Consider the following 15,346-nt stretch of genomic DNA (forward strand, 5'->3'; position numbering starts at 1 on the left):
AGTTTCTTCTTTCATAGAGATACAACTGCTATAAGCATCACTGGAGTGACATGAGAAAACCTGTGATTCTGGAAGTGACTCCTGGAGGGTTTGATCAAATTAATCCTGCAACTAATAAAGTCCTATGTTCCTATGACTACAGAAATATTGAAGGCTTTGCTGATCTCTCTGACTATCAGGGAGGTTTCGCTATACTTTATGGAGGATTTAGTAGATTGGTGAGTATTATAACATTTTAGGCATATCAAGTCATGAGAAGTTTTACATAAACAAAATAATAAGTGTGAGGCTGTCTCATTCTCTTGCCTGAAAGTTCAAATCACTACCATGGCAGATATCAAACTACACAATCTACAAGCCATTTAGTAAGTTCAACAGGGCCAATTATACAACATTTTAATATTGGTAGTGTTGTAGCCATGTTGGTCCCAGGATATGAGAGACACATTGGACCAACTTCTGTTGGTGAAAGAGAGAAACTTTTTTGATTCCACAGACCTTGAAAGCTTCTTTCATCAACAGAAGTTGGTTCAATAAAACATTTAATATGGAATTCTGCCCAAGTCCCCTTGAGTACTAACCGGGGGACTGGTTGTTATCTGCCTGTGTATAAACTTGAGTGGAACAAGTTAAAATGAGGGAGCAGAGAACCCATGCAGAATTAAAATAAAAATCCTAAGCCACTTATTGTGAACTACATTTCAAGCAACTGAATGGTCTGCAGCAAAACAAGATAGCTCAGCAGTAGGAATTACCTTAAACTTAGATACCTCTACATCAGTGTTGGCCCAATTAAATGTTTTAATTTTCTATTTATTAAAGAGGGAAACATGAGTTAAGCTATTCAAAACACACTTCGTGTCTTATTTCTTGTTTACAAAAAACTTACAATGGGTATCGTTAATCAACGTCTATATAATACTTAAAAATTTTTATAACCATTTTAACTAGTGAAGTCAAGTTACAAACTGCTGTGGAGAAATGTTAATTCTTTGTCATAGTATTTCTGGTTGTGTGGGTGGGGGGGGAAGTAAACAACATTTACTAGTAAATGATACTAATAAAAAAATCAGACTGCCATGCAATATAAACAAGTCGACTTTTTTTATAACTATTAAGAAACTTTGTCTGTGAGCTGATTATACCTGATGTTCAGTTTCTTATTTTTTGTGTTAAACTTACCTAAATATCTCTTCCTAATATTTGCAGCACATGTTTGCATCTGAGCAAAGGGAAGAAATTATCAAAAGTGCAATAGAACATGCTGGCAATTATATAGGCATCTCCCTCCGAATAAGGAAAGAACCTTTAGAATTTGAGCAATACTTGAGCCTTCGCTTTGGGAAATACAGCAATGATGAGTCTATCACATCTTTAGCAGAATTTGTTGTTCAAAAAATAACACCTAGACATTCGGTAAGGTCTATAAACTTAGACTACATCTTATTGGTTTGATTTATTAGGTGGCTAAAATAGAGATCCCCTTTTCTAACATGTTCGTTCTTTCTTTAAGGAACCTGTGAAAAGAGTATTAGCCCTTACAGAAACTTGCTTAGTAGAGCGGGATCCTGCTACTTATAATATTGTGACACTGAAACCTCTAGGAGAGGTAGGTGACAATCCTGTTTACAATATTGCATTTTAATAGTCAAATTTATTCTATAATACTGCTGCAACATGACAATTAAAACTGAGGTTCACTCAGTTCTATTTACTGTGGTCATTCTGTCTGACCCCCTTTTCTAAAGATACAAAAACCATTCTTGGGATTCGTTTTGAAAAAACACAAACCAAAAAAAAGCTGACAAAACAAATTCTAGGAAGTTCTGCAAAAAGAAGAACAGGAGGACTTGTGGCACCGTAGAGACTAACAAATTTATTAGAGCATAAGCTTTCGTGGACTACAGCCCACTTCTTCGGATGCAGTCCACGAAAGCTTATGCTCTAATAAATTTGTTAGTCTCTAAGGTGCCACAAGTCCTCCTGTTCTTCTTTTTGCGGATACAGACTAACACGGCTGCTACTAGGAAGTTCTGATTACACTTGCAGTTCTCTTTTTTTTGTGTGTGTGTGTGTGTGTGTCACTTCCTTGAAACGTGAATATATATTGTAACATTGAGCATTGGTTCAAAAATTCACCTCCTTGAGTACATGAGAAGTGCATTAAATGCTTCCTGTAAGTGTGGTGGTCTCTTATTACATGGCTTCTTCTTTTTAGGTATTTGCACTGGTATGTGATTGTGAAAATCCACAGCTTTTTACCATTGAGTTTATCAAGGGACAAATCCGAAAATATTCTTCAACAGAGAGGTATTTTAAAAGTTTGATTACAGAGAAATGTAAATGGGAAATCAGTTGAATGACAAAAATATTATGTAAGCTGTGTGAAGTTAAAAATAACACCTTCAAGAACCAAATTCAGACTCACTTCATTCAAAGCCTACCTTCAACTCTCTGTGACTTGTACCCTGAAGATGCCTGTACTACCTCAAACAGATACCACGTGACATCTCCCCATGTGTCATCTGCTTCTCACTTAAATTTGTGAACTCCTTGGTGTTCCATATCTATCTGCTTTCAGTAAACGGGATCGTGGAAGAAACTAAAAAAAAAAAAAAAAAATTTCTCCTACACTTATATTATCCCATACAGGTGAATAGTCCTAGAGGGTCAATTAGAAATAGACATTTTCTCAACTTGGTGTCAAGGTAATTGACAAGTTTTTGAAAAGTTTTGTAGTTAGACATGCTGATTAAACAAACTGGAGTGTTAGGAAGTAGGGTCGATTAAAGGAGCGAGACAGTATTAACAAGCTCTATCTTGAGAAACTACTATTGATTGAAAGCTAATATATTAAATCTAGATATTTAGCTGGTATCCATGTGCTTAACTGTTTAGTGTCTGGACTGAGTTGATCTTTCCTCTTCTCTCTCCTTCCCCCCCCCCCCCCCCCCCCCCCCGTCTGTCCATCACACCTGTATGGATTAAATGTGGCTGAGGATATCCTGTAGAGTAGTGGTGCTCAACCTTATTACACAGGTGGGCCATATAAACCTAAGTACATCCTTATGTGGGCCAAACAGATTCTACATATTAAGATTTAAAGTCACCTGTATTGATTTATATTTTAAGTTCAACTTATTTTGTATGTATTTAGACAATACTTGTACATAGAAACAGCCTATTTTCACTCTTGTGTAAACTAAAATGATGTAAACATGACAGCAGAATGCTAATGAATGAGTTGCTAGTATATTGTGTGGAAGCAGGCTGTGAGCCTTATGAAATGCTCTGTTTGGGCTGTGAATGGGCCATAAGCTGGGCACCTCTGATTGTAGAGCAAGGTGCTTGTGTGCAGAAAATAAAAACGAAAGTAGCACATGCAAGGGGAGGGGGGGGGAAGTCAGAAAAATCTAGTCTAGCTGAAATACTACTTTCCCTACCATACTAGACCATCCGCTATCCCTTTACATATCTCCTTATTGTTAGTGGAAGAGTTCCACTATAGTTTGTCATGTCACTGGCTCATGCGGTTTGTATTTGGTAGCATTACAAACTTTAAAGAGTGGAAAACACTGATCTATGTAAATTCCAGTAGGAAACTTGGGCACACATACTTACGGTTCAGTCAGTGTGCTCAACTTTTTTCTTATAACAATCATAATTTTCCAGTTAAGTACCTAAATAAATTCACAGGGTAGGAAGTGTCTAAACGTGTTTCTCTCTTTTCAGAGATTCCCTATTAGCTAGCTTGCTGGATGGAGTAAGAGCCTCTGGCAATAGAGATGTTTGTGTGAAAATGACCCCAACACACAAAGGCCAGCGCTGGGGATTGCTGAGCATGCCTGTAGATGAGGAAGTAGAGAGCCTTCACCTCCGGTTTTTAGCTGCTCCTCCAAGTGAGTTCAGCTTTTACTACAGTTCAAAGTATATGGTGTTTGTTTTTGTTTTTTTTATAGCACAACATATCTCTAAGCCATTTAAAATCCTGTAACTCCCAACTACATTTTGTTTTTCATTGCAGATGGTAATTTTGCAGATGCTGTGTTCAGGTTCAATGCTAACATCTCATACAGTGGAGTTCTGCATGCAGTAACACAAGATGTAAGAATTAATTCTCTGCCCAATCTCTTACAGTTTTGTTACTTTATACAAGTATTAATGGTTCTTCCTCCTTAACCAGGGTCTGTTCTCTGAAAACAAGGAGAAACTGATTAATAATGCCATAACCGCATTACTGTCTCAAGAGGGGGACATTGTAGCATCTAATGCAGAACTTGAAAGCCAGTTCCAAGCTGTGAGACGACTAGTTGCTTCAAAAGCTGGCTTCCTTGCCTTTACTCAGCTTCCTAAGTAAGTATTTAAGCTGATAGCGGGAAACTGTTCTAAAGACTTGTACTCACCAGTCTCCTTGAAACTTTGAGTCTGAATTGAGGTTGGGATCATCCATAATTGCTGAGGCTTCAGGGAAAAACTTTTATAACGTAGCAGTTTCATGTATGTAAAACTATAAGGTTGATGGTACTGTATAAACTGCATCTTGCTGACGGTTTCTGAATTAGGGGTTCTTAGCACTCTAAGATTTAATCTTTAGCCTTGCCAGCTATGGTTCTGCTTTTAAGTTAGTGTATGTTAAATATTTATTGGTAGAACACTCAAAACTGATCTTTTTTCCTTGAAAGAACAAATGCAATGGTTTAGTCCAGGGGTAGTCAATAGATGGACCGCCAGATGCTTTTGAACAAACCCCAAAATCTTTATTTACTATTTTTCATTATTGTTGTTGCTCTGGAGTCTGGACCTTGACTATACCTTCACCAAGAAATTTGGACCATGACCAAAAAATAGACTACCTCTGGTTTAATCTTTCTGGTGACACATCAGCTGCAATTAAAAATTCCATACATTCCACAGGGGATAAAAGGTGCAGTGAGCACCAAGCTTAGTGTAAAGTAAGTTACACCTTGGATTACATGCATTAGAGGAGCAAAAAGTAAGATGTGAAGGAAGTAGGTTTTGCGATGTTGCTCATTGCCAGTTTGTAGAACTACATGTAGAACATGGTACATACTCTTAATTGGCTTAAAGATGCAATCTGGAAACCTTTTTGACTGACTTTCTGAAGAAATTGTGCATGTCTTGTTCACTTTCACAGTTAGGCTACTTTGAAAATGAAGTCCATTCAGCCTTCATTATATGTGTTAAGAGTATGTATGTGGCTTTTAAAAGATTATTGCGAAGAAATTTTATAAATACTAAAAATTGGGCAAATTAAATTAAAAAAAAAAAAAATCTTGTAGCTATACTTTAATTTCTTGAACTGAATTCTCTGATTTTTGGGCATTAATCTAGTGTAAACTTTTCACTGGTCATGTAAAGTGATAATTTCTTTTGTTGTGTGTTTAGTAAGTCCATGTCCTTACTATAACTACCATTATGTCAGACTTTGAACTCTGACTTTGGACTTTTGGACTCAGCTTTCTTTTGGCCATAATGTACATTGTTTAGTTGTAATGAAAATATGTAGGGAGAGGTCCTCTAAAGACTTGTGTATATCTGAGCAGTTACACCCCAGCTTGCTCCACACTAAGTTTACCCCACACCATCCTGCTGGGCTCTAAGGGTATGTCTACACAGCAACTGGTCACCCACGGCTGGCTGGTGTTAGCTGACTCAGGCTCATGGGGCTCAAGCATCAGTGCTGTTTCACTGCTGTGTAGACTTCTGGGCTTGCGCTGGCGCCTGGGCACTAGGACCCTGCAGCATGCGAGGGTCCCAGAGCTTGGGCCAGCCAGAGCCCGGAAGTCTACACAGCAGTGAAACAGCCCTGCAGCATGAGCCAGAATCGGCTGGCACGGGCCAGTTGCAGTTATCTCTTTGCTGTGTAGACATATCCTAACTGTCTGTCTGTGTAGATCGGGGTCTCAAACATGTGGCCCGCGTGTGGCCCGCCAAGCTCCCCGCGCGCCCCTCCCACTCTGCCTACTTGCGGGATTGCCCCCTGTGGCGTTATGAGCCCCGCGCCACTCTCTGAAGCAGCTGGCAGCACGCCCCTTCAGGCTGGGGGGGAGGGGGAAGGAGGCAGAGGGCTCCTGTATTGCCTCCTTCCAGAGGCACCGCCCCCCGCGGCTCCCCTTGGCCGGGAACAGGGAACCGCGCCCAATGGGAGCTTTGTGGGAAGAACCTAGAGGAGTGGCAAGAGCAGCACACGCACAGAATCCTGAGCGCCCCCCCCCCCCCCCGCCCTTCCTGGGGCTGCCATGACACAGTTCCAGCCGCTTCCTGGAGCGGCACGGGGCCAGGGCAGGCAGGCAGGGAGCACCCCTGCCCTGAGCCCCCTGCCGCACCCTGCATGCTTTCTGCACCCCTTGGGGGCATCGTTGGGGTGGGGACTTTGGGGAAGGGGTTGGAATGGGGCGAGGAAGGGGTTGGAATGGGGCAGGGCAGGGAAGGGGCCTAATAGAAGGTGTGGAGTGGGGGCAGGGCCAGAGGCAGCGAGGGGGGGTGTCAGTGATGCAGCCCTCGGTTCAATGCACTAGTCTTCATGTGCCTTGTGGTCGTTTGAGACCTGGTGTAGATCCTGCTGTCGCACTCTAAAGATTCTGTAGTGCACTTTGATCTACTCTGCTTTGAAATGGGAGTAGATCAAAGTGCACTACAGAATCTTTAGTGCGCAGCAGAAGGTTCTATGCAGACGCTTAGGACTTGTATACAGTATGGCTTAAGTCAGTGTAAGTGACATTTCTCAGGGGTGTGAAAACCACACCCTGAGCAACGTAAGTTGCGTCAATTTAGCGTGGTGTAGACACCACTTTGTTGGTGGAGATGCTGTCCTGCCGACATAGCTTCTGTCTCTCATTGAGGTGGAGTAATTATGTCGACGGGAGAGCGCTCTCCCATTGGCGCAATGTGTCTTCACTTGGCGCAATGCAACAGCACCAATGCCGCGCAGTAGTGAAAACAAGCCATTAGTATGCAACAGGCTAGTGTGAGGTAGACTTATACCCCAGCTTGTCACATACTAACAGTTCATATAGACAAGCCCTAAATTCTGAGTTAGCTGTTCAAAGGCTCTTGATATAAAAAGCTTTTTGAAAAAATATCTTGACACTTACTTTTTAGGTAAGTGCACTTGCAATATCCATTTTAAATCACCTTTTTTTCTCGTGACAGATTTCGGGAGCGTCTAGGAGTAAAGGTGGTAAAAGCTCTTAAAAGAAACAATGATGGCGTAACCCATGCTTCTATTGACATGCTATGTGCTCTCATGTGTGTAAGTGTTTAATTCTCAACTATGTTACAGAATAGAATATTTCCTATTTTGAAATGATTAAATATGTGAATTGCAAGGCGCTGAAAATGGGGGTTTGTGTGGAAAGTGTAGTGCATGTGTATCTTGCAGTGTACATAGGATATCCAATAGTATCACATGAGTAGACTCAGTTGTCATGGTTTAGAAGTAGAAACAGGATTCACTCTCATAACTAGCTTGTTTTCCTTTGTCACGAATCCACTGTTAGTATTAAATTTTGAACTGTAGCTTCATTCAGATACATCAAAAGACTTGTGCAGATCTTTACGTTTAGTTTGAAGGCTGAAATATGTCTGCATTTATGAATGCTTTCTTTATCACATAGCCTATGCATGATGATTACGACTTGAGGCAAGAGCAGCTGAACAAAGCTTCCCTTCTTTCTTCAAAGAAGTTTCTGGAAAACTTATTAGAGAAATTTAATTCTCATGTGGTAAGTCATAGATTAAGGCGCAGTTCATGGAAAAAGTACTGAGATATTCAAGGTTGAGGGTTTGACAGGTCATATATAGCAAGTCGTTTAAAGTAAGCTTGTGCATATCTTTGCCATAAGAGAAGTTTGCACTCATTGCTCACATGCAAAAATATATCTAATTGATATTGAGACTGTGTTCAGTCAGTTTGTATCTGGGGAAATCAGAGTGAAACTGCTCTCTCCACAGACCTTAAGAGCAAGTCTACACTGCCCTGCTGTTTGGGCTGAGGGGCATATGAATAGCAGTGTGCACCAAAGTGCTATGCTGTAACTCCCCTGTGTAGATGCTGAAGGTGTGAATTTAAAGGTCCTGTTACCAAAGAGGACTAAATTATTGATAACTCGGAACCTTTAAGTTTGTGCCTGCAGTATCCATGCAGAGGAGTCATAGTGCAGCACTTTGGTGCTATTCAAACCCCCCTTGTGCAAAATGCAGGGCAGTGTAGACATGCCATAAGAGGGCTTTCATTAGGTTTTTTTAATAATGTGTTCAGCCTAATATAGTCTGAAAAGCATCTCCGTTAAACCAATCCTTTCCAACAGAACAAACTCGTGCAAGGACTCTAAAAGGACTACTTAGAAACTGTAGCGCTCTGATTTATTTGAGCTCTTTTGGTTTTTCCAAAAAAAAAAAAGAAACCTTTCAACTCCGTTCAGAGGACTCATTGCTGCTGTGAAGCATGATATAATGAATCCTTTGTGGGATGCTCTGGAAACTTTTGTTTTGCCACACTAAAATGATGGCAATGGTTTTTCTTTCTGTATTTGAAATACTGCTAATTATTAGCTACAAGTGGGATGCAGGTAAGAGTGGTGGGGGAAATGACTGTACTCCTTTTTGTAGCTCAAGGACAATACTGAAGAATCCTAAGTAAAGATTTTAAAACCAGCTGCTATGATTAAAATTCTTACACACTTCATTTAAATTTCAGGATCATGGGACAGGTGCCCTTGTTATTAGTTCACTTCTGGACTTCCTTACATTTGCCCTCTGTGCTCCGTATAGTGAGACAACTGAAGGGCAGCAGTTTGATATGTTGTTAGAGATGGTAGCATCTAATGGGAGAACCCTCTTTAAGCTCTTTCAGGTGAGACCTTTTTGTTCTCTTACTATTTAAGCCATACCTATGTGCTACAGGAAGAGAGGCATTTCAAAAGGGCATGGGCTTCCAGTCACTGATCTCTGATTGCAGAGTTCAAAAAGTCTGTGGGGACAATGGCATTGTGGGATTGTTGCTAGAGGACTCTCTGTACCAGTATAAGTAATTCAGCATCCACACAGGCATTTTGCCAGTAGAAGAGTGCTGGTAGAGGGTTTGTGCTGCTCTGGGAACTGGTTTAATTTGACCAACAGAAGCTCAGGGTTTTGTCAGCAAGATTTAAAATTGAGCGTGGATGCATATAAGGCTGTTCCAGCAAATGGTAAATTTTGCCTGTAAAACTTTGTAGTGTGGACCAGGCCGAGAAGAATTGTTTCCATGTCCATTTGATCATTTCAGTCTTTGAGAGTACCCTGAAAACTTTCAGTAGTGCTATTTGCATGACTGTAATATGGACTCTTGTTCATAGGAACAGGTCAGAACTCTTAATTTATTTCAGGGGCCCTGAGCCTATGCTCCCCAAGAACTATAAAAATTTGGTAATTTTTGACCAGAACTGAATTCAGAACTGTATCCTAGATGAAGTTCAGGTTCCTTGAACTGTTCATTTTCCCCATAAAAATGTAAGTTAGTTTGTGCTGTTGCTAAATTGTAACTAACTCTTTTCAGCACCCTTCAATGGCAATTGTAAAAGGAGCTGGTTTGGTTATGAAGGCAATAATAGAGGTGAGATTATTTTTTAAATAACAATTACTTTGGGATAACATGCTGAGAAGTGTTGAATGTGGCTTTTTCTTTTCTGAATAGGAAATTGGAATCTGCAGCTTGTCAGTAGTAAAAACCAGTTCCAACTTTTCAGTGGTAAATATCCTCAGACTATAGGAGAATGAGACAGTCTATTCTGGCTTGCACATATATAATGTGACGGACTGAATTTTCTTGAATTGAATTATATTTAATACCTTTGAGGTCCATTGTAGTAAAAATGCAATTGTGTTGTGTTGAGCTGTTGGATATACCTTCTCTAGTAGGAGAGGGATGCTAATATACTTTCTCCATTATCAGCCCCATTGAAGCTGCCCTCGGGGAGAGGTATGCATATACTAGTTCAAAACTGAATTCTCTATGGGCTCCTAGACAAAGGATTTTTTGGATAAATAGACTGGCTTTAAACTGGCTGAAGGCCTTCTTTCTGATCCAGCAAATGGGCCCTTGACAGACAGAGGTCCTGCCAAAGTCCTTAGACAAGGGTTGGAAGGAAGGACTGGGCCTACTGAGACCTATAAGACTGGATGTTTTTGTTCTGACCTGAAGCTGTGATGTATTTAAAACTAAAAGGAAACCCTTTGGGTCAACTGTTTGAGGGACTGCTCCAGTCAGAGCCCATGTTAGGGTTGGGGTAATCCCTGGTAAGCTTATTAGCATGTGAGTAGGTTCTTTTATTTTTGTGTTCTCTGTGGTGCTTTTACCTTAGGAATAAAATAGGCTTGCATAAGAAGAGCCCTTCAATAACTTATAACCATTGACAATCACTCACTCTGTTAGTCTCTGAAAGTAAGCAGGTGTTCTTGGGAAGCCTGCCTCTGCTGGGAATAACACCGTGAAGGCAGGGACCTGTGTAGCCTGGAAATAGCCCAGTCAGAAAGGAGTGAGATGCAGGTCTTCACCCAAGAAAGGCAATTGCTGGGGAGCTGTAAGTCAGAGAGTTGGTGGAAGCCTGAGAGTAGGTACCCTCACTGGACCACTGTGGAAAATACGAGTGCAGTTGTCCTGAACTGTGAAACACAGCACTGTTAACTAAGTTCAAGTTGCAGACTCTCTTAACTGATGGTAGTACAGAAGTAAAAGAATCCAGCTTGTCTTTCAGACCCCAGGTTGAATTTGTGGGGCTGGTTGCTGGGGAGCAAAACATCGCTAATTCTAAAATGAGCAAATTTGGTGTTACTATAAACATGCCATTTTTTATTTTTTTTTTTAGGTTGTAATGGCTATTTAAACTAATGTATTAAAGCAAATTGGAAAGCTTCTGTTCTTGTGACTTCACTTCAGTTAGAACCTCTGAGCCCTGCTGCTGCTGAGAATTTATTTTTTAAAGCGATGTAGGAGGTGCCCTGCATAGAAGTGCAAAATTAACCATTCAGAATTACCCAAAATGCATGTACCTAAACTAGTCAAATAGTCAAAATAGTTTGTAATGAATATTGTAAACTAAAGATAGAACAGCTCAATTAAGATTCTCTCCATAGTAATCATCTTGTCCTGTTTCCAAAGGAAGGAGATAAAGAGATTGCTACCAAAATGCAAGATCTTGCCCTCAGTGAAGGTGCCTTACCTCGTCATTTACGTACTGCTATGTTTACAATAAGCGCAGATCAAAGGATGCTTACAAATAGGTGTGTCAAGTTTTATTTGATATTAATAGGATGATTAATATTTGCATTATTCATATGTGGGAAAGCTGAAACATGGGAAGCTTCTGTTCTTGTTTTAGAAGACTCATTCTTCATTTTAAGTTTAATTTTCATATTTAAATGCTACAAGTGAAGTACTCTATTATGACCTGGGTGTAGTTTTTAGACATTTTCTTTGCATTTTAACTGCTTTGCCTAGTAGCACTTTAAGTGTGACAGTACAATTTCGTAAACAAGATTTCATAACTCATTTCTCTTGAGTTCCTCATACAGTCCAGTTTTAATGCGGCTTTAATGATCAAGATGGCATACATTTCTTTGCTTACTATGCAAGCTAGATACTTAAACTTTCTTATGGGAATGCATGGAGGAAGGCTAATATTTCCCTAGTACTCTGCTTTTGGAGTGCCTTCCTCTATTTGTTCAGATACATGATCTGTTTGAGACAATGATAAAAGTATAATTTTCACAAAGCATAACTTTAGGCTTCTCTACATGGCACTGGCAAAATGCACCAGAGAGGTGTAATTTGTAAAGCTTTTCAGTGTGTTGCTCTTTAACTGCGCCGTGTAGACTCTGCTAGCACGCTTTAAAAGGTACCTAGTTCATATTAACGTACCTTTTTAGAGCACGCCAGCAGGATCCGCATGAGGAAGTTACAGAGCAGCATGCTGAAGCACTGTACAAAAAGGTACCTAGTTCACATTAACCTATCTTCTTTTATTCTTGCCCTTCTGAACAAAGGGCATCTGAGCGTTGGATGTGCTGACAATGTAAAACTCTTCTATAAGGCAGTACTGAATTCACAGTAATGATTAAAAAACTACTGTTCTAGCCAAGACAACAGTAACAATTTCTCAATGTCTTCATTTTTCAGACAGCTAAGTAGACATTTAGTGGGCCTTTGGACAGCTGAAAATGCAACTGCTATGAGCTTGTTGAAACGTATTTTGGTAAGTGTACTCTTTTTAAACACCACTTCTAATATTTTCTTTTTTGGGGGGGGGTCAGTTTGTGTCCTCAAATGTTGGTATTTTTTTAGTTGTAAAAAATTTCAACTAAATATACCTGAGTAGCTTAAGGTTTTTTAATACCTGGGCACCTTTTGTTTAGTGTCAATGTTAAGTCTGACATGCAATGCAGGAGATTAGGTTGGAGGGTGGGAAGGATGGTATAACTTTATAGAACATACAATTTTAAAGCCTGTAACACCTATTGTCATTAATACACAAGTAAAGATTTTGGCAGGGTAGGGGAATGGGAAACACAGCCACATGGGGGAAGAAGTAACTCAAACTGGCAGATGAGCTAACTGGAGCGGCTGGCTCCTTCTCTTGAGGTAAGGGGACAAATCAGAGAACAGAGCAACCTAGTCACTGTAGCTATCTTAACTAAAGAGTGTGGAAGGCAGAAATGAGACTCTAGCTGTGTGGATGGGGCGAAGACTCTCTGTAGATAAAACTATTGTTTTAAAAAGGGATTGAGATAGAAAATGGAACACAGTAGAGATAAGTAGTAGATGGAGAGAATAAAAGTACGCAAAACAAGTTGGAAAAAGGCCATGAACTAGAACAGGAAAGAGTGGAGTGAAGCCAGTAAGGGGGCAAGCTCTTTGGAGGGCACAGGAGATATAGTAAGTGATGCTTTTTAAAAGATTAAGTAAGTTTTGATGAAAGCATTGCCAAACAGCTAACTTCATTGCTTTACATTGAAGAGCTTGGCTTTTGGGTTGAGGGAAAGTTGTGATGCACTCATTGTTCATGTGGCTAGTATCCTAGTCCAAGGGAAACGTGCCAAAATCTTGGATTCTAGGTGGATCTAGTAGCTATGCCGTTACCCATAGCTTAAACTTCAACCATTCTGGCTGATATTTGCCATGCTGGGTCTCTGTTTCAGGCTGAACTTTCTTTTAAAAAACAAAATTCAGTTAAACAAGGCAAAGAAATACATTGGGGGGGGGGGGAAACTATGTTAAATACTTTCAACCATCACTGGCAAGTTCTAGCATCTGCATACTTCTGGGAAGGGGCTCAAATTGGGCATGGGGATTGCCCTGGTATCAGGGATGTCTCGTGTGCCAATTTTCATGGAGACAGCAAATTTGGCGGTGTTGAACCCCTGGAAAAATCTCATTGGAACTCTGTGGCATGGATAGAGAGAGAATCCAGTGCTCCAGATTGGCTTTTACATCAGAATGGGCATACTGGGTTAGACCAAAGATCCATCTAGCCCAGTATCCTGTCTTCAGACAGAAGCGAATGCCAGGTACCCCAGATTAACTGCATTAAACATAAGACCATCCTGTCTCTTCCTGCAGTCCCTTGCTTCATTCACTACACAACTTCCAGCTCTTCAACAAATGGGGCAGTGGTCCTACATACAACTTCCAGCTTCTTCAACAAATGGGGCAGTGGTCCTACATACAAAATTCTGTTCACTATACGACCCTGATTAACTTCTTGAGTACAGTCCATCTTGTGTACTGAGTGAAGCAGGGTCCTGTGGGGGGAAAATAGTCTTTAATTACGTACACCTCTACCCCGATATAACACTTCCTCGGGAGCCAAAAAATCTTACCGTGTTATAGGTGAAACCGCATTATATTGAACTTGCTTTGATCCGGCAGAGTGCGCAGCCCCGCTCCCCCGGAGCACTGCTTTACCACATTATATCCGAATTCGTGTTATATCGGGTCGTGTTATATCGGGGTAGAGATGTACTATCTGAATGTATATGCACAAGGGGGGCCAGATTAACATTGCCTGTGCAACCTTAATGCTAGTATTTCCTAACTTGCAAGTGTTTGACAAGTATGTGGCAATATTTCCATTCTTTTAATGTTGGGTTTTTGTATATGATAGACTACTTACCTACACTAGGCACTTACACCGGTATAACTTACTCTGGAATCCAGAGATCTGTTATGGAATACAAATTATTTATTTTGTGGCTTTAGCCATCAGGTTTGCTGGCATACCTGGACAGCGCTGATCCTGTTCCTGAGAAGGATGCTGACCGGATGCATATTAGGGATAATTTAAAAATTGCAGCTGTAAGTAGAAAAATTGTATTTATCTAAAAAGAATGGTGAGCTTAAAATGACTAATTCTCTATTTAGCTGTGTAACTTGTTCCATGTACCGTACCTGCTATCTAAATGAGGGAGGGAGGGAAGAAACTGTTGTAAAATGTTGATGCTCATTGTCTCCAAAATACACTTGTGAATAAATTTCTGTTAAGTTACTGATAGGCTTTTGTTTCACAGGACCAATATGGAAAGCTTAGTAAAGTGCCGGAGTGGCAGAGACTGGCTGGAAAAGCTGCTAAAGAAGTAGAAAAATTTGCCAAAGAGAAAGTAGATCTGGTTTTGATGCACTGGAGGGACAGAATGGGCATTGCTCAAAAAGAGGTAAAAACACAGACAAGTTTATGCCTTTTTTCATCTCAAATTTCTCTTAAGTCACTAGTTACCATGCTGTGAAAACACTGGGCTTTTTCCATGACTAATGCAGTATAACTGGTAGGTTTTAGCCATGGTTGATTTCCAGGACTATGGTGGAAATACTTATTCTTGGCTTTAACTGTGAATCTGCTATTTAAAATACTGTTACAAAACATTAGTTCTTTGTTTCCAGGTTTACAAATTTTTGCCTCTTCCCTTTTTTCATTTTTAGCTAAAAATGAGAGTTATTGTAGTGAATCAGTTGAGGTGGGAGAGGGGCATATTAGTAACTTGCAGACATGTAATTTGTCATGCACACATTTCCAACTTGCATAACCACCTCTTTTTTGCTTAAACTAATTACCTAGGAAACTAGACTGCAACTGGATTCTTTTGCACCCTTCTGGTTCTGAGCATCTTACAGAAGTTAGAGCAGCAGAAATGCTTAAGAGGCTGCTGCAGAAACAGTCTTTTAAACAATAATGTGGTAGGAAAATATTCAAGGACTTTCAATGTGTATTTGAGGTGTACATTCATTTGGTATATTTATTCATTAGTATCACTGTACTTCATCCGACTTTATATCTATTTGGAAGAATAGAACATT

At 40.2% G+C, this 15,346-nt stretch overlaps 1 protein-coding gene across 7 annotated transcripts in view; it reads left to right on the forward strand.

The window, feature by feature from the left end:
* DNAJC13 (DnaJ heat shock protein family (Hsp40) member C13) overlaps positions 1-15,346 on the forward strand; it is a 100,717-nt gene that overhangs the window by 24,898 nt on the left and 60,473 nt on the right. For 6 of the 7 annotated variants that reach the window (XR_010599154.1, XR_010599156.1, XR_010599155.1 and 3 more), the window contains exons 6-20: positions 18-218; positions 1,210-1,416; positions 1,514-1,609; positions 2,219-2,310; positions 3,733-3,899; positions 4,025-4,104; positions 4,184-4,353; positions 7,174-7,273; positions 7,638-7,745; positions 8,720-8,875; positions 9,557-9,613; positions 11,159-11,280; positions 12,176-12,251; positions 14,255-14,350; positions 14,563-14,706. Coding sequence is in view for 2 of the 7 variants with exons in the window: in XM_005278641.5 (XP_005278698.2) it covers positions 18-218; positions 1,210-1,416; positions 1,514-1,609; positions 2,219-2,310; positions 3,733-3,899; positions 4,025-4,104; positions 4,184-4,353; positions 7,174-7,273; positions 7,638-7,745; positions 8,720-8,875; positions 9,557-9,613; positions 11,159-11,280; positions 12,176-12,251; positions 14,255-14,350; positions 14,563-14,706 (1,872 nt within the window). In the remaining 5 variants the exon portion in view is untranslated. The remainder of the gene's footprint in view (positions 1-17; positions 219-1,209; positions 1,417-1,513; positions 1,610-2,218; positions 2,311-3,732; positions 3,900-4,024; positions 4,105-4,183; positions 4,354-7,173; positions 7,274-7,637; positions 7,746-8,719; positions 8,876-9,556; positions 9,614-11,158; positions 11,281-12,175; positions 12,252-14,254; positions 14,351-14,562; positions 14,707-15,346) is intronic. The other variant, XM_065587062.1, reaches the window with a different exon arrangement.

Source organism: Chrysemys picta, chromosome 2, assembly GCF_011386835.1.
Source record: "Chrysemys picta bellii isolate R12L10 chromosome 2, ASM1138683v2, whole genome shotgun sequence".
NCBI lineage: Eukaryota > Metazoa > Chordata > Testudines > Emydidae > Chrysemys > Chrysemys picta.